Below are 18,492 nucleotides of genomic sequence, written 5' to 3'. Positions count from 1 at the left end.
TCAGACTCTGAAAGTTGTTCTTCATGACCAATGGTGCATGTATAACAAGTTTCATGCATGTGGCCAATCCTTTTTATCCCTAATTCATTTCACGAGCTCTACAAGCTTGCCAATTTTCTTAACTTTTGACCATGTAGTTTTAGAGATATGGCAGATTTTGTCAGGAAAGAAATTAGCAGCCTTCTTCCACCTTATGCCTTATCCCCTCCTGTGGCCTGATGCACTGGGACATCTGTTGTGGGATCCTTGTTTTCTGGTGCTTGGTTTGCATGCTCGTTTTGAGAGAACGCGTACATGGGATTAACCAGGGAAATCATGGTATGCTTAATTTCTTTCCTCCTTGCTGCATTCTGACTCTGCTTTGTATGTCTTCCCTTTCCCTCCCCCATGCTTCCTACTGGCATGTTTTGTTGGTGTGTGTGCATACTTTTGTGTGTCTGCTTGTGCATGTGTTTCACCTGCCTGTCTGCCTACTAGGGAGAGGGAATCACTATGCCTACTACGCATATCGGCACCACGAAGGTAAACATGCAAATCCTCTCTCCTCTATCTCTTCTAACCACGCATCTTTATATACATCTCAGGTCCAGGGGGCTTTTCCCCACTATTCAGCCTGAGGTGAATAATTGTTTTAATAATTGTTTTAGTAATAATTGTTTTAGTACATACTACACGTGAACGCTCCAAAAATAAAAACGATGACACTTTCTGTTGGGATTTTTTTCTTTTTTTAGCGGTTTATTTGTTTTTATTAGCATGGCGAGACGACCGTCACGTGCGCTCCCCATTATCCCGAGTTTGAGATCTCAATCATGGGATATTTCCCAAGATGGCAACCCAATCAAATTGCGCCGTCTTAGGAGGTTCACGTGTAGCACATGTTAAAAATCTATATCCCCAGCTCCCATTGTAGGCCAAGACAAAAGCCGGCCAATTATTTGTGCATAAGTTGTCGAACCCACGCACAGCATGCTCTGTTTCCCACTGTCCTCTAATAGCTCACTAATGCTGCTTTGCTTCCTATCAAACATGGAATCTCCAACCACAATCATGTAGGCTAGCCACGGGCAGCCCAGATATACAAACCGTATCAACATGTCCCCCCTCACACGTAATACAAAAATGTATTTAAAGTTATTGGAAATGCTTATCTGGCACAAACAATTTCAAAATTAGCCTCTAATACTTCCCGTTATCTCTGAAAAATTCCTGTAAGTTCTCATCTGTCCATTAAAAGATGTACCATATGACGCCTTCAGTAATGTATTGTTGTGATGTAGATGGCTCAGACTCCCGGGACAAACCAAAGCTCTACCGCCTGCAGCAAAGCATCACAGAGGTGGGCTCGGACTGCACCGATGATGGAGCCATCCAGGTGGGCTTACTACCGAAGCGCTTGTTTTGAGCTGCTCATGTGTGTTCTTTAGCTCTGATAGAGTGGCCTCCTGGTCCTACTAGTGGAAAGAGCTACATAGCAGATTAGCAGGTATCGAAATACTGAACTCAGACTACCTTAACTATCCAATGTTAATGTTGCCTTACTACTAGTAACAATTGTAGAGTTAGGGTAGGTCTGTTTGTGGGGTCGAACTGACTTCACAGCGCTACACTCTGTAGTTTCCGCTAGGGGAGAACTCGCAGGCTGCCCACCCTACAGAACGTTTTCCCACCTCAATTGACCGTGTTTTACCATTAATCGATAGAAAGGTGGTGAGTGAATTCTTTCTTCCACTTGATGCTTCACCTCTTGTCCCAGTTGTTTGGTCCGGGCCTCCTCCCTCATCACTGCAACCTGATGCACAGCGAGGGGCTGGTGACGGTCACCCCCCACGGGCCTGACGCAGACACCTTGGTGGACGGGCAGCGTGTCAACGAGACCACCGTTCTGCACTCCGGATCCACCCTCCAGTTTGGTGCCGCCCACGTCTTCAAGTTTGTAGACCCCGCGTACGATCAGGGCAGCAAACGAGACCCAGCCGGAATGATCAGAGGCCGACACAAGTCTGGGTGAGTGAGTGAGCGCTGTGAACTCTGTATACTGACTGGGATGCTGGGTACCGGGAAATCTTGTATTTGTGAGTCTGAAACTAGAAAATATGGTACTGGAATAAACCAAAGTGGAGATAGAATCGCTTTCAGATGAATAAAATTGCTGCCTTGGTGTTTTCTTGGGGTCTAAGTTGTGAGAATAATGCAGGATGAAGAGTGGTTTGAGCAATCACTGCAAGTAAAACTTTAGGGAGGGGAGGAGATGAAAGGAGAAGTAAAGGGGCAGGGACAAGAGGTGATTTGAGGTTGTAAAAAAGCCCTCTAATCTGAACGTGGTTTGGGGTGTGGCCTCTCTCTCACACACAAACACACCCACATAGGTACATTTTAGACACATGGTGTTGTTAGTGTGTTGGTGTGAGAGACGGTGACAGATCAGACCGAAAGGGAGAGGAGCTGGTATGTAGGCAAGTGGAGCTGTGTGCAGCAGCTGGATCAGCTGAGATGAGAAACGGAGCGGGCCTAGCCTAGCATTTGAAGTGCTACCAGCAGCCACAATCTCAGCTTGCAATCAGAAGCTCCAGGATTTCTGTATTTTTAAGATTCCTGAAATCTCTGGGAAGTAAAAATAGAGTGTATGGGAAACGGAGAACAGAAGAGGGAGCGCTGCCTAGCAAGCAGTAGCATGATGAAATAGCACAGTCCTAATCCAGGGATAATTCTAACATATCAACATAAGAGAATCAGACGGAGAATGTAGAAATAATGGATCATGGCACACCTATGGACGGATATAAAGATAAATATAGCTACTGTAAGACGGGTATGGTGGTGGCCTAATGAACACATGATGGTAAACATGTGATGACAGGCCATGTCTCACAAAATGGGTGGTTGAGGTCTGATTTGAACCAACGACCCCATGGAGTCCGACGCAACACCACTACACTACATGGACCTGTAGACTTCCAAGGGCAGATTAGAGTCTATTTAGAAAAATAAATCTTCCGCAGGAGGAGGTATGGTATGGTAGGCATTGGTATGCCTTAAAAACTGGTTTACCGGAAGTTAAATTATCAAAACAATCACCAACCATGTTTCGAGAGCATACTGTGTCAAAATCCACTCTCAAACGTACGTTTGCGAAATTACGTGTGTCGCGGTTCAGTTTTTTCTTTTTTTATATATAGTCCTTAAATTCGGCATGGGTATAGTATTGAATATCTTCTTAATAGCCACATTCGACAGCTGAGCCTGCATCTTTTGACGTAATGTGAGAGCTGTTTAAACGTGTTGTAGAGCTGTTTACATGTTCATGTATTTCACTTTAAAATGTTTATCTCTGCAATCTTTCGCCTTTCCTTCTTTGAATTTCACACCATATAGTCCCACATTCACCTGTTACATGTGTGCAGGACTTGCAGTTTGACCAGTTCCGGCACCAAAGCTGTTGGTGTGTGGGTGTAGGGTCAAGTTGTAGCCATTGCCATAAGTCCAACTGGTCTGACCGTATGGGTTAGGGTTAGCCCTAACCCTAACCCATTGCCATAAGTCCAAATGTTCTGACCGTATGGGTTAGGGTTAGCCCTAACCATAGGCGTCGATTACGGGGGGGACGGGGGGGACATGTCCCCCACACTATTTGAAATACGAATTTTGTCCCCACCAGTTTTAAAAATGTGCAAACCAATTGCGGTTGAAAAAATCCCCACATACTCAACCGAAATCGTCGAGTCTAAAATCATGCGATTGGCGCGCTCGAAGACATCATTTATTAGATAGGCCTACCTAATAAACCGTTGGAACACACAAGACCGGAACCCATAGCAACGCCGGTAAACAAACCCCGACTCCCGAGAAGCCCAATCCCTATGAGAGCTCCCCGCGCTACGGCCATCCGGAGGCACACAGAGCTATTGGCCGTGATATTATATATACAATTATATTATATTAGATACTACTATTATATATAGAGCTCCGAGAGTCGCAAACGGCAAGCAATCACTTTCTCCTCCATGCTGCAGTACACCCCGGACTGCACTGCGCTGAGTTTGACGGTTGAACGCTGATTGGCTGTTACGTTACACATGTCACTCAGTGGCCACGCTGTTGAACGCTGATTGGCTGTCATCACGCGAAATTCGTGTCAAAGTTTAAATTTGTCGCGCCACAAATCCTCGTGAACGCGCTCGCCTGTGCACGGCAAAAGTGTGGCGCGACAAATCAAAAAAATTCGCCCAATACGCGTCTATACGTTCACTTTGTATGGGATCTTGTCGTCCCGTTGCGTTTGGTGTGAACGCACTGGAGAAGTTTCAAGACAGACAGCCAAAATTGACATTTTTATTCAGAAAATAGCCGGTCCTTTTGCTTCCTATAAAAAGCATGTTTGTGACACTGGATAACGATATGGATACGTCATCTAGCCTGCATGTGGAGGGCCACATAAGGTAAGAAAATGGTTTACGTAAACTTTGCTGCTGGTTCTGTTTGCCTGTGAATCGTGATGACCTGGCCAAAGGTTACCCACGGTCCAGGCGATTGTGATCTGATTCTGGTTGGTGCTCCAGTTAGTATGCATTGTGTATATATAGATTGCAGCTAGTAGCAGCTACACACGGTGCGATTGCTATGCCAATGTGGTTATAGTTGGTTTTGTCTGATTGAGATATGTGACGACTTGGAGGCTGGTAGGCCTATCCTGACATAAATATGTTCTCGCATAACCTGTGTGATTATCCTAAACTGAAGGGGATTTTATTTGCGGACAATTTTCTTATGATGTTGTAACGAGTGAAATCTACATTGGTCCTTCGCAAGTGTTTACTGGTGGTCAGGATTTGGCAGATGCAATTCTCCTCTGGGTGCTTGTATTTTTCTTCTTTTTTTAATGCAGCATAACATATGCTACCAGCAGCCCTTGGTCGTCTTCAAAAGGCTGATGTTCAGTACCTCGTTTCATTTCGTACCCCCTTTACAGTCTGGCATTGTTTGTCTGGTAAACTTTGTGGATGTCAAGATAGGTGTTAAATTGCCAACACTGTTCTTTGTCCTGTGTGTATTAGTATTAGGCCTACATATCCCGAGCCAATACCCTGGTGTTTCCAACGCCGTTTTGCAAAACAAGCCAAAACAATAACTGTGGTTTTCAACTTTTATTGTTCGAATAGGATCTTCATAGGGCTGGCCCGAATGCCATTTTTCAGGCTTCGAATACTCGTTGGTTTTTCCGAGCGAATATTCGAATACTCGTTCCAGAAAAAAACACCATCAAAAACATTAATAATCCTACTCCCTCGAACCGATTTTGAAAGTATCTGCATATTTTGTTGAAGATTTAATAGCTTTTGAACGTTAATTAGTAGGCCTACGTAGGTTGAAGTTCCTTCGTTTTTCCCCGTGAAAGCCAACAGCTGTTGCTCCGTTCCAAATCAGCTGTTCTCTGCCATCTCAGCCCTTACGGGAGCTTTTCAATTCATCCTGGAACGTGCATCTTTTCAGGGAATTTGTACAATAAATCCATAACAAATACCGAATATTGATTGTCTTATGTGTCCATATTATATCCATTATATTGACCGGGTATTCCCAAGACGCTCACGCTCTGCAGCAAGCCAGTCACAGTTGATTGGCGCGGCGCTGTACAGCGAACGTAAACAAACAACTAAGCTAAGGTTTTAAGTATTACTTTTCCTCCAGAGATCCCGCTAATGTTGTGTTATAAAGTAAAGGGAAACAAGATATCTATTCTTCCTCCACCTCTCTCGCTTCTCTGCTTGGTGTCGCTTATAGTTTGCCTCCCTCGCTCTGGTAAAGTCACGTACGTGGAAAAAAAGAAAAAACGAAGCTCCGAATACTGATTTAAGCTTCAAATACTAAATTTCCAAACCAGTATTTGAATATTCGAATAATTTCAACACCTGACGATACACTGTAGAGCATATTGTAATGCAGCGTTCAATGGATGAATAGCTTACATAAAGGTACCCAGCACTTTTCAAACCACACTCAAGCTTATGGTTATTGTCCCCACCACTTCTAAAAACAAACTGACGCCCTTGGCCCTAACCCTAACCCATTGCCATAAGTCCAAGTTGTCTGACCGTATGGGTTAGGGTTAGGGTTAGCCCTAACCCAAACCCATTGCCATAAGTCCAAATGGTCTGACCGTATGGGTTGCGATTTGAAAATTGTTGATCATGACTAAATGATACATAATAAGTTTTAGGAATATTGCACATTCCTGGTGTTTATGGCAGCCTGTTGAAATGCTGAACTTCTAACCCTGACCCATTTTTATAACTTTAGGACCCAAAAGGTCAAGTTAAAAATAATAGTAATACTAACGAAAACAATAGGGTTCCTATGTCATTCGTGTTGACCCGTTCAATACTTATTTACCAGACTGTATTGTCTGTTAATGGTTCAATACAAACGTCCATGACAAATTGGGTTTAAGTCCCTCTGGGCACCAATGCCTGTCTTGGGGTACAATTTAAACTTAAATAAAATGTATTAATTAGATTCTTTCAGCTGATCCTTTCATCTTTCAGCTTTTCCAACTGTCGTCAGCGTTAATGCCAGAGCCTGTCTGGTGTTATTGGAGTGGTTACATGTGTCGGTAATAATGATAATCAATGATCAGCGTAAACTAACCTGCCTTGAGGCCATTCTACAAGGTGTGTGTGTATGTGTGTATAAAAATAAATACATCGATGTAAGCCTGCTGGGAAGATAGTCTGAGCTGTTTTTCATTTCCTCTGGCTCAAGCTTTTCCCAACTGTTTCACAGGAGTGTACCAGAAACTACGTTCGATCTCCACGGCGATGTCCACAGTGGTGCTGCTTTGTCTACCAGCAAGGTAGAACACATTATCACAAAAAATGTCAAGTCATTCCATTAAAGCTGCACTATGTGCGTTTTCCAGTGGGTAGCCTGTAGTGGTTGAGTTGTAGCTACAGTTATAGCCATTTATTACACGGCTCTTTTCAATGCTGTAGAACGCTCCGTTCACTTGCATGGGCCTTCCCGACTTCCGGCGGTCAATTGTTTTTGATAATTTAGCGTTGCTAAGTATATAATGGAAAGTGTTTATTTTGTGTTTTAATCGATTTGACCGTTTTAGAATTCAAAGAATCAGCTTAAGGCCCTTGTAACTACATCCGTATTGTGAGCATGGTGGCGCAGTGCCACAATGTAATGATGGGACTACTTATAGTGGGTTTTATGTCTGTGATGACACTTGAGTTGGTTTGGGGTAGTCAGTCTGTATATTGAATGTATTGGGTGATGCATGTGCAGAGCTCCGGTAGGCTGGAGATGGAGAGGACAAACTGCAGCGAGCGGGGCATGGTGAAGCCCACGATAAGGGAACAGCAGGACAGCAGGTACCACATACACTTCAGCATTCAGAGCAAGTGATCCAGTCCTTACAGCACAAAAAAGAGAAAATATATCACACTCTCAAGCAACAAAACCTTTGTATTTACCCTAAGACTTGCTGTATAACCTGACATCACAGTAACATGGGCACAAATGTATGACCCACACGCACGCGTACGGTTTCTCTTTTTCTTTTCTCTCCATCTCGAGAGTGACTACTGGTATTCCTATATATTTGCCTTTTGCTGCTCCTCATTGCAAGTCCATCGCACACAGACCCACTAAGGCGTATGGCCGGTGGCTGTGACACTGCAGTGCTGACCCTTAACCCAGACCTGGGACACCACAAGCTGCCATGCTGCCGCCCCAACACACACAGGGAACTACCACGCTGTTCTCTGCCCTCCCTTTACACACTGAACCATCACACACTCCACTGCTGTCCCAACACACAGGAAACTACCAAGCTGTCCTCTGCTCTCCCTTTACACACTGAACCATCACACAGTCCTCTGCTGTCCAACACACTGAACCATCACACAGTCCTCTGCTGTCCAACACACTGAACCATCACACAGTCCTCTGCTGTCCCAACACACTGAACCATCACACAGTCCTCTGCTGTCCCAACACACTGAAACATCACACAGTCCTCTGCTGTCCAACACACTGAACCATCACACAGTCCTCTGCTGTCCAACACACTGAACCATCACACAGTCCTCTGCTGTCCAACACACTGAACCATCACACAGTCCTCTGCTGTCCAACACACTGAACCATCACACAGTCCTCTGCTCTCCCTTTACACACTGAACCATCAAACAGTCCTCTGCTGTCCAACACACTGAACCATCACACAGTCCTACTGTAAGACGGGTATGGTGGTGGCCTATTGAACACATGTTGGTAAACATGTGATGACGGGCCATGTCTCACAGAATGGGTGGTTGAGGTCTGATTTGAACCAACAACCCCATGGAGTCCGACGCAACACCACTACACTACATGGACCTGTAGACTTCCAAGGGCAGATTAGAGTCTATTTAGAAAAATAAATCTTCTGTAGGAGGAGGTATGGTAGGCATTGGTATGCTCCTTACCGTCTGTGGTCTCTCTGTGTCCCTGCAGGTCCCAGGACAGCCTAACCCCGGAGGTAATGCTGCCAGCCAGCATTGAGTTCAGGGACAACTGTGAGTAGTGAGAACACAGCCTCATCCTTTTTGTTCTGTCTCTAACCACGTAAAGAAATGGGCATCTTCCAACTTGCATCTTTATTCAATTGATAACCTGCTTATTCACCCTTAGTTGGAACTGACAGATTTAACCTAGAGCTGTCAAACTAATTAAAAAAAGATTTATGGCATGATAGTCCTGTAATTAATTGCTTGCAAAAGCCTCCAAATGAAGATATTTAAATTCAATAGACTGACACAATAGACAGAGTTAAAGGACTGGCAGAGGGATGTTCTAGTCACCTCTCTGCGATTTAGACAAGGCTAACATCTCTCCAATGCGGGGTTATACATGTTTATGTGGTAAACAACGACAGATTTAGGGACAGACACGGCCCTCTGTAGCAGACATTATAGTTGCCGTGGTGTCATTTATGAAGATCTAGATGGGCAGTTTGCACGCTCCGTGTGTAGCTTCATAATTTCACAGGTGGGTCACACACGCGACGATACATCGTTTGAACCGTGCCCACCAGCATAAAGGAAATCCCTTCCAAACCCGTTGGCCATTTACCAACAAGAGAGAAAGAGATTCAATACTGTTCCAAACTGGTAGATCCAACGTACACTCGAGACACATTCACACATTAGGCACAGGATGAGTAAGTGCGTTGCATTGCCTTAAAACTAAAATAACACATTGAGGTTTCCAGAGTAAACACCAACTTGAACATGTTAAAGGTCCCATGACATGAAAATCTCACTTTATGAGGTTTTCTAACATAAATATGAGTTCCCCTAGCCTGCCTATGGTCCCCCAGTGGCTAAAACTTGCGTTTGGTGTAAAACGAGCACTAGCTGTTCTGCTCGCCTTTGAAAAAACGGAGGCTCAAGTGCGCTGATTTGGAATGTCTGTATTTAGGACGTCACCAAGAATCTCAGCTTCTCCCCTTACTCTGCCTAGCCCGCCCAGAGAAGTTGGCCCGCCAATGAGACTCGACCGTGCGAGCGCCACATGTGTGTGTTTGAATACACACACTGTAACGCAAGTGTTTCTTGTCGGTTCTTTGACGTGTCTTGTATTTCCACAACGAGACTGTTGTGGGGGTTATCTGAGCCATGGTTGAGAAGGAATTGGGGGAAAGGAACTTTGGCTTTGACTCGCTGAAGTACATGAACTGCGACATGTCGCCGGTTGCCGCGAGGCACCATCGCCCGGCAGCGGGCAGCCGGCAGCGTGCGGTTCAGTCGACTTCAGGTTGATGTGAAAGTGGAAGAACCAGAGACGTTGCAGAACCCGACAAAGTCGTTTGTGATTCATAATATCGTCTGGACTCTGGAGGCACACACAGCTTTTGGCCGTGATAATATGTATCATATGATATTATTTAGATATAGAGCTCCAGGACTGTAACGCAAGTGTTGTACACTTCCTTGTTATTTGGATAACCGTTCTGCTTTTGGTGTTATGGCGCATAACACGTCGGACTCTCGTCTCTGGTATTTCTACAACGAGACTCGTATTGGGGGTTATCTCAGCCAAGGTTGAGAATGAATTGGGGGGAAGGAACTTTGGCTTTGACTCCCTCAAGAACATGAACCATGACAAGGAGGAGAAAGGGATCGTTGCCGGGCAGCGCTTAGGCACCTCCGCCTCCGGCGGTGGTCCCTCAGCGGGGCTCAAGCGGGAGACATTCGCCGCCAACAATCCCTTTTGGCCGTGATAATATATGTTATATGATATAGATATCTGTGTAGGCTATATGATATTATTTAGATATAGTGCTCCAGGACTCCCGTGTGTTCTAGAATATTTACAGAACACGGCTAAAGACTGTGTGCGCCTCGCCATTGCGATACATCCACTGTAAACGGAGCGCATGGTACCGTGGTTGCAAGCTGCTCAGGGCCACACCCCCACCCTCCTCCTTGACCCGCCTCGCTCCTCCTCATTTGCATTATAGCTAGAGACACCAAAACAGCGCATTTGGGGGAAGCTCAATGTGCGACTGGCTCGGAGTGGCTGTAACTCTGCACCACGGCTGAATTTTGGGAACGTCTTTGAATACTGTGTTAGTTGCCCACTAATACCTATATTAAAGAATACATAAAATAGCATGTCATAGGACCTTTAAGGTCCACAGCCCTGATCTTATTATATGCATGAACATGGTTCTCCCCAGGATGTTTTTACATGTTCCCGCAGGCACTCCCACAGTCTAGTAGAATAGTGTGTGTTTGTCTTTTTTGATTGCTCTTGAATATCACTAGTGCTACTATTGCACAATGCATAATATTTTTTGTTGTATGATCAGTTCTGGTCAAAGCTGTATATCTTAGTTGGAACTAAAGTGGGTGGTATTTTCAATGAGAGTACTCACATCGGCACCTGGGCCGTGAGCCCGGCTGCCTTATGATGTTACATCGTGGCACTGAACTGTTTTTAAGTAAATCGATGCCAGGAAAGTATTGAGCGACAATCTGCCCCAAGCCGACGCGCGGACGCTCACGAAGGGGGCATTGAGGGCAATGTGGTGTAGTGGTACAAAGAGGAGTATTGTGTTTTGCATCTTGTATATTGACAGATCATTGTGCCCTTTACCCCAGTATATTTGGGTGTTTTTTTGTTCTAGTCTGCCGTGGGTTGTTTTATTGCCAGCAGATTTGAAGTATTTGAGCTCCACGCTGATGCGCTCCATTCCTACGGTAACGGGGGAGCATCCTCCGGTGAGCCAGTGTTCACAATGAAGTGCGGCCCTCCATGTTCACGTATGGACACAGACAAAGCCTTCGGGCTGTATAAAACTGGAATACTTATATATTTTCTTTGCCCCGTCCGTCCAGCTGAAGATGCTTTCCTGTCTGCCATCATCAACTACACCAACAGCTCCACGGTACACTTCAAGCTCTCCCCCACATACGTCCTGTACATGGCCTGCCGCTACGTCCTGGCCCCTCACTACCGGCCCGACTTGTCCCCTTCAGAGAGGTCCCATAAGGTCATAGCCATCGTTAACAAGATGGTGAGCATGATGGAAGGTGTCATTCAGGTGGGTGCAACTTTTTTTACCTATTCTAACTTCAAACTCTCACTTTGTTGTATACTACATAGGACGCGTCTCATTTAAAGAAATCTCTTGAAGCCTTTTGGTTGGTGACTGTTGTAGTGTGGGGCTGGGCTGGAAGGGGATGTGGACTACAGGGATGGCGGGAAATGTGTGAAGAGATGATTGAAAAGTGCTTGTGAAGGCGAAGCTTCTGTTGGCCCTGCTCATTGTTGTAACACCAAATGTTTGGAGGCATTCCCATGTGTGTGTATGCCTCTATCGGTGCTGATCCAAAGGCTGCTCGCCTACCAAAGCCAAATTAATGGCAAATGGCATTTCTTCCTAGCCATTGGGTTTTAATAGTTGAGCTGGCAGCTAGCTTGTTTCCCTGGCATCTATTAATGGCATGTAGTGGAATCTGGAAACCAAAATCGGATTGATGCGTCCATGTAGCAGATATGAGCCTGCTTTTGATGATGGACAACAAATAAAAGATAGTGAGAAAGTCATGAAAAAAAAAAAATCTACTTAGTTTATTTTCCGGAAGGAATGGAGAAAAGCCTAAGGGAATAGATCAAGCCTCAAACTAATCAACCAGTCCGTAGTAGTAGAAAGGACCAATTCAACTAATCGACCAGTCCGTAGTAGTAGAAAGGACCAATTCAACTAATCGACCAGTCCGTAGTAGTAGAAAGGAACAATTCAACTAAACAACTAATCTGTAGTAGTAGAAAGGACCAATTCAACTGATCAACCGACGACAGCTGTCGAAGTGCTACCAGAACATTAAATCATGTTTGAATATCCAAAGCAAACAAATTCAGTCATTCTATATTTGGCCTTTCTGATGGTGGCTACCGGTTCCTAAATAGAAGCGTTAACGTGAATTGTTCTCCACGTCTAGCGCCCGGACACATATATTTCATCACTGGGATATTCAGACGGAATGTAACCTGGCCTGCTACCCACAGTCCCAAACTATGCATAGACGTTAAAACATTAACATTTTTTTCCAATTTAAATCATTTCATTGAAACAAAACAAATATCCAAATACTGAATTGACATTCGATTATCTACCTAGAAAAGTGATATCTGAATATTTGGGATCAGCCCTAGCTCTAGCCAAGTGGAATATTCATCATTCTATTTTACTTGCACTACAATCTTACAGGTGTTATCTTTATTGTGGTTACAAAATAACATATTAAAGGTCCCATGGCATGAAAATCTCACTTTATGACGTTTTCTAACATTAATGAGTTCCCCGAGCCTGCCTATGGTCCCCCAGTGGCTTAAGCTTGTGTTCGTTGTAAAACAAGCACTAGGCATCCTGCTCGCTTTTGAAAAAATGGAAGCTCAGGCGCGCTGATTTGGAATGTGGCCTCATATGTCTTGATAAGGGGCCAAGTTACCTTCCCTTTCTCTGCCTTGCCCGCCCAGAGAATTTGGCCCGACAATGAGGGGTGGGTGGGTGGGTGTGTGTGTGTGTGTGTGTGTGTGTGTGTGTGTGTGTGTGTGTGTGTGTGTGTGTGTGTGTGTGTGTGTGTGTGTGTGTGTGTGTGTGTGTGTGTGTGTGTGTGTGTACACTAAGGCAAGCGTTGTACACTTCTTTGTTATTTGGATAACATAACACGTCGGACTCTCGTCTCTGGTATTTCCACAATGAGACTCGTAGTGGGGGTTATCTCAGCCATGGTTGAGAAGGAATTGGGGGAAAGGAACTTTGGCTTTGACTCCCTGAAGTACATGAACCACGACATGGAGGAGAAAGGGATTGTTGCCTGCGAATGTCTCCCGCTTGATTCCCGCTGCCAGCTCCCGAGGGACCACCGCCTCGGCGCTGCAGGAGGCGGTGGTGCCCAAGTCCTGACCGCTGCCGAGGCGGTGGTCACCCGGCAACGAGGCTCCAGGGGGAGACAACCACGGTCAACAATCGCGGGCAACAATCCTCCATGTCGTGGTTCAGTCTACTTCAGATTGATGTGGACATGGAAGAACCAGAGACGTCGGGAGAACCCAACGCGGTCGTTTGAGATTCATAATATCGTCTGGAGGCTCACACAGCTTTTGGCCATGATAATATATATTATGGTGTAGATATCTATGCATAATAAGATATTATCTAGATATAGAGCTCCAGGACTCCCGCCGGAGCACCTGGAGTGTTATAGAATATTTACAGAACACGGCCAAAGGCTCTGTGCGCCTCGCCATTGCGATACATCCACCGTAAACAGAGCGCATGGTACCCTGGCCTCAAGCTGCTCAGGGCCACACCCCCACCCTCTTCCTTGACCCGCCTCTCTCCTCCTCATTTGCATTAAAGCTACAGACACCGAAACGGCGTGTTCGGGGAAAGCTCAATGTGTGACTGGCCCGTAGTTGCTGTACTTCTGCACCACGGCTGAATTTCGGGAACGTCTTTCAAATACTGTGTTTGGGGCCCACTAATATCTATATTAAAGCATCCATAAAGTAGCATGCCATGGGACCTTTAAAGCCCTTGCAGTTGTCGAGATAATAACAAACTGGGTATGTTATTTTAACTCAGAAATAGGCCCTGTGATGAAGAGGTTAAACCCACCTTTTAATGCACCTTCTTTCCGTTGAGCAGACATGGTTAATGTTCAAATGTAACATATTTATAACCTCAATGTGCACACTAAAGTGAATAAGAAATGCCTTTCAAATGCTTGTAGCTCTATTGATTTGTAAACACTTGTGTGTATGTGTGTGTGTCACAGCCGAGTGTCCTTAATTAGTGGTGCTGATGTGTTTTCTCTGTCCGTGTGGACATGTGTTCTACTGTGCCCTCCTCCCTTCTTCCACCTCTTCCTCTTCTCCATTCATCCAGGAGATTCCTGAAGGGGACCAGGTAGGATAGCAACAACATGCTACTGCTGCTACAACCCTTCTCTCTCTGGCCCTGGCTCTGGCTCTCTGTCTGGCTCTCTCCCTCTTTCTCTGTCTAACTCTTGTGGCTACATTGTTTGCTTTGTTTGACTTCTTGGCCCATTTCTCTGTCTCGCTCTTGCTCTCTCTCACTCTCTCCTTCCCCTTTTTGACGTGTTCTGTTGCTGCTGCTTATTTCCCTCCATTCTAACAGAAACAAAAATCCAAGCCAAATAATTCCTCCTCCTACAGCTGAAGCTACATCATTATCATCAACTATCAAACTATTTTATTCAGCTGCCTGGACCTGCCCGGTACTAAAACAACCTAATCCTGCCCATTATTATGTGAAAATGGTTATAAAAGTCAAACCACAGGGACGTTGGGTAATGCATTACTTCCAATGTTTCTTGTTGCCTCAAATGAAAGCCAGGTGTTTGCATGACCCAGCAAGGTCTTCAGCCATTGAGATGGAGAGATTTAAATAACTGTTGTGCTGTGATGCACTTGTCCCTGAGGTTAATTGAAATGTTTGGTTCACTGTTTAAACATTGTTTGTGACTCATACTGCGTTTGATTATGACTCAGATGTCTGCAATTCCGTCTTCTTCGAGGATAATTCTATAAAACAAAAAGAAAAGTCATATTTTTGTCTCAATCCCCAGTTCAAGCCTCAATGTAATTTTACGTCATTGTACTTGGCCACCCAAATCAAATTGGGTGAGAAGATGTATACACTTTATACAATTGCTTGAATTTAAAATTAGATTTTTAGATTTTGTATTCTTTCAAAACATTCAACAAACCAATACAGTAGTCTAATATGACACGTTTTCATCTTCGGACATCAGACCTCTGTCCATAAACAAACGCTGTATCAGTCTTTCAATCCTGGCTTCCAAAACATCTACTACTTCCTCTGAATAGCAAGAATGCAGAGGAGGATTCCCCCTCCTTCTCCTGGTTTTGCTTTGTTATTTTTGACTGACTATTTTAATTTGCCTGTTTTGTTTAATAGGTCTGTCTTTGACTGCTCTAGCATATTACTGGGGGGGGGGGGTTTGGGTTGGGGGCTGTGCTGGCCGAAACAGTGCCTTGCGACCCAGTATCACATTAACATCAGGGAAAGAGGTGAAATTACATGATAACACTAGACCTTAAATGGGCTTATGCAGATTTAGGCTGCACCAAAAATAGTTGAATAAGATGAGTTTCACCTCTTTATCTAGTCACTGGTCTTCTCCTGTTCATTAGGATAAGGGATTCTGAAGAGTTTGGTGGGACACCGGTCTATCTTTGAAATTAACTACTGACACTTCTGCCAATCAAAAACAGAAACTAAACCCCCAATCTCTCTAACTTGCCTAATGCTGGCGTCTGTTTCGACCACCTCTTCTCTTAACTGTTCTTCCCAACCCTTCCACATACTTGTGTTTCTCTGGCTGTGATTGGTGGATCCAGAAGCAGAAGAACATCGCGGGGGCCCTGGCGTTCTGGATGGCCAATGCCTCGGAGCTCCTGAATTTCGCCAAGCAGGACAAGGATCTGAGCCGGATCACGCTGGACGGCCAGGACATCCTGGCCCACTTGGTGCAAATGGCCTTCAAGTAAGTCAATACACACGGTTTAAACTTTACAGAACAAGCAAAGTCTAACTACGGCTGAAAACATCAACGCTTTTGGGGAAATATCTATAAAAAAAGTATGGAATTCACTAGAAGCCACTAGTTGGACGTCATGAACGTCCAGGTTATCAACATCCGTCCAGGATTTCCTGAGTAGGAACCACATATCTTACTACTATATAATAGCAGACCTGTCGGACAAGTTAACTCCGGCACACTTGGTCAGTGCGCATGTGCCAAGCCGCCCGCAGCGTGCACGTGCAGACACGCGCACGCACGCGCAGACACACAAACCCAGATGCGTTCGTGTGAAAAAATCAATAAAAATAAAACAACTGCGCAACAACTACGCACGCAGTTGTTTTATTTTTCTAATATTTTGTGGGAAGGCTGTTTGAGACTGTAGGCTACTGCTGCCTGTCGGCCACTTGAAGAGATGTTTAATCTCAATGATGTAAAAAAAAAAAAATAATCTTTAACTCTCACGTCAGGTAGCCAATATACAATCCACAATCTTGCTCTCACTCGATGCTTTGGTTTTTGTGGATGCAACGGAATATAAATAATAAATTATTATGCTTGCTTCATAACGTAAGGAGAAAATTATTATGCTTGCTTAATTTCTTAATAGATTAACCAAAATGTTATACTTTATAGCATTATAGGCAATATGTTATTCTATTATGCGTTCAGAATTTCGTTACATTATCGACTGAGGTTTCCACATTATAGCTATGGGTTTAATTATAACTAGAGGTTGAGCGCGCGCAATGCGCGCGCTCAACCTCTAATAAACTCTAGTAAAGCTAATGGGACATGATGGCCACATGGCCCATAGTAGCCATTGACCTGCTCCACTTCCTGTTTTCGCCACTGTGCGCCTCCATGGGTGCAGGGACTGTTGACTGCTGATCTATTACTTACGGGACGGTATCCAATCAGGGTATGTGAATGTATAGGGGGTGGTAAGAGGTGGACTGAGGTCTGCTTATCCTACCCATCATAGGTATTGCATAGAGATGTGGAAGAAGAGGGCTCATATCGGGTGTCCTGGAATGTCTGGTAACGTAGCTTTAGCTAGCTGCCCGACACATCTACTGACCTCTTCCCAAAGGGGGGAGGGGGGTGCTTCCTGTAGTATTTATCGTGCCAGTGGTGGCTGGCACGTTTTTATTTTTTTTAAAGTGAGGGAAGAAGGACTGCGTGCTTGGTTGCCATTGGCCTGCTTGCACCGATAGTGGCCTATTGTGGCATAAGTATGTGACACTTAAGTTGTTTCAGGATGTTTTGCTGAACTACAAAATAGCAAGGAGGGATAATTATGTGAATTGATAGAAATACACCAGTGGCAGCATTGGACTTTGAAAGCTGGTGAGCAGCATGTCTTGGACTACAAGGGCAGAAGGAAAGGATGCAAAGCCAATTAGTCAAATCAGGGCTACTCTTGATTTGTAAAAGTAAATAAAAAATCTGGGCCTATCATTGGGCCTATTTTTGCCCTCAATGACTGAAGCTATTGGTTGTAATTTGGTTATGTTTATTTTCAGCTACAATTGTGTTAAGAAAAATGAAGACAATACCAATAGTACGCCATTTAAAATGCATCATGCTTTGATCATTCACTAACACCCTTTCCGCAATATCAAACGGAACGGTCAGAGTAACCAACAATTAAAAGAGCAACAAGAACATTATCTCACAACTACTAACATGGTCTGCAAGCCTAACATTGTTTGAGGCAAATGTGGATCATGATGGGTGTTTCAGAATGTTGGTCATGGTATTAAGCCAATTAAGATAGAGGGACTTAATTTGTAGGTCAAGTCAACCCTCCTCGCGGGCTCCGCAGCCCGGCCGCGGGCAGCCCGGCCGCGGGCAGCCCGGCCGCGGGCAGCCCGGCCGCAGGCTCCACAGCCGGGATGCGGGCTACGGAAACGTCAATATAAGCGAGCAGAGCCGCACTGTACCGCAACGAACAGTAGCGCACTGCTCGGTGGAAACGAGGCATTAGACTGAGCGGGTTCTTTGGTTCTCGTAGCCTGGACTTCAGGAGATAACCCTTCCCTCCAGGCTGCTCCACAGCCAGGACTCCTGCTTATTGGTTCATAGCGCAACCAGGGCTTCAGCCTATTAATGAATAGACGTAGGCGGGATCCAGATCCCTTAGCTAGTCTCACCCACTCAGAGGAGGACTTTCCTCCTCTCTCCCATTGAACCCCTTGTTATTCACCGGCCGTCAACACTTTCGGGGAAATTAAGTGGAGGCAATGGAGGCTGAGGGTGGAACGTCCTCCCTGAAGTAATTGTCAATAGGCGATAGGGGGTGCTAATGTCCCTTTAACCAGGGAAACAAACATAACATATACATTAAAGTAGTCCT

At 44.9% G+C, this 18,492-nt stretch overlaps 1 protein-coding gene across 11 annotated transcripts in view; it reads left to right on the top strand.

Annotated features, from left to right (window-relative positions):
* The window catches only part of afdna (afadin, adherens junction formation factor a), a 120,807-nt gene that overhangs the window by 61,029 nt on the left and 41,286 nt on the right, over positions 1 to 18,492 (top strand). For 6 of the 11 annotated variants that reach the window (XM_056580838.1, XM_056580839.1, XM_056580836.1 and 3 more), the window contains exons 9-17: positions 478 to 522; positions 1,281 to 1,375; positions 1,757 to 2,007; positions 6,781 to 6,850; positions 7,291 to 7,376; positions 8,503 to 8,564; positions 11,391 to 11,596; positions 14,450 to 14,470; positions 15,949 to 16,094. In XM_056580838.1, the coding sequence (XP_056436813.1) occupies positions 478 to 522; positions 1,281 to 1,375; positions 1,757 to 2,007; positions 6,781 to 6,850; positions 7,291 to 7,376; positions 8,503 to 8,564; positions 11,391 to 11,596; positions 14,450 to 14,470; positions 15,949 to 16,094 (982 nt within the window). The remainder of the gene's footprint in view (positions 1 to 477; positions 523 to 1,280; positions 1,376 to 1,756; positions 2,008 to 6,780; positions 6,851 to 7,290; positions 7,377 to 8,502; positions 8,565 to 11,390; positions 11,597 to 14,449; positions 14,471 to 15,948; positions 16,095 to 18,492) is intronic. The other 5 variants (XM_056580840.1, XM_056580844.1, XM_056580841.1 and 2 more) reach the window with 3 other exon arrangements.

Source organism: Gadus chalcogrammus, chromosome 21 (assembly GCF_026213295.1).
Source record: "Gadus chalcogrammus isolate NIFS_2021 chromosome 21, NIFS_Gcha_1.0, whole genome shotgun sequence".
NCBI lineage: Eukaryota > Metazoa > Chordata > Actinopteri > Gadiformes > Gadidae > Gadus > Gadus chalcogrammus.
The sequence above is the reverse complement of the archived record's forward strand: the minus strand, read 5'-3'. Positions and strand labels throughout refer to the sequence as shown.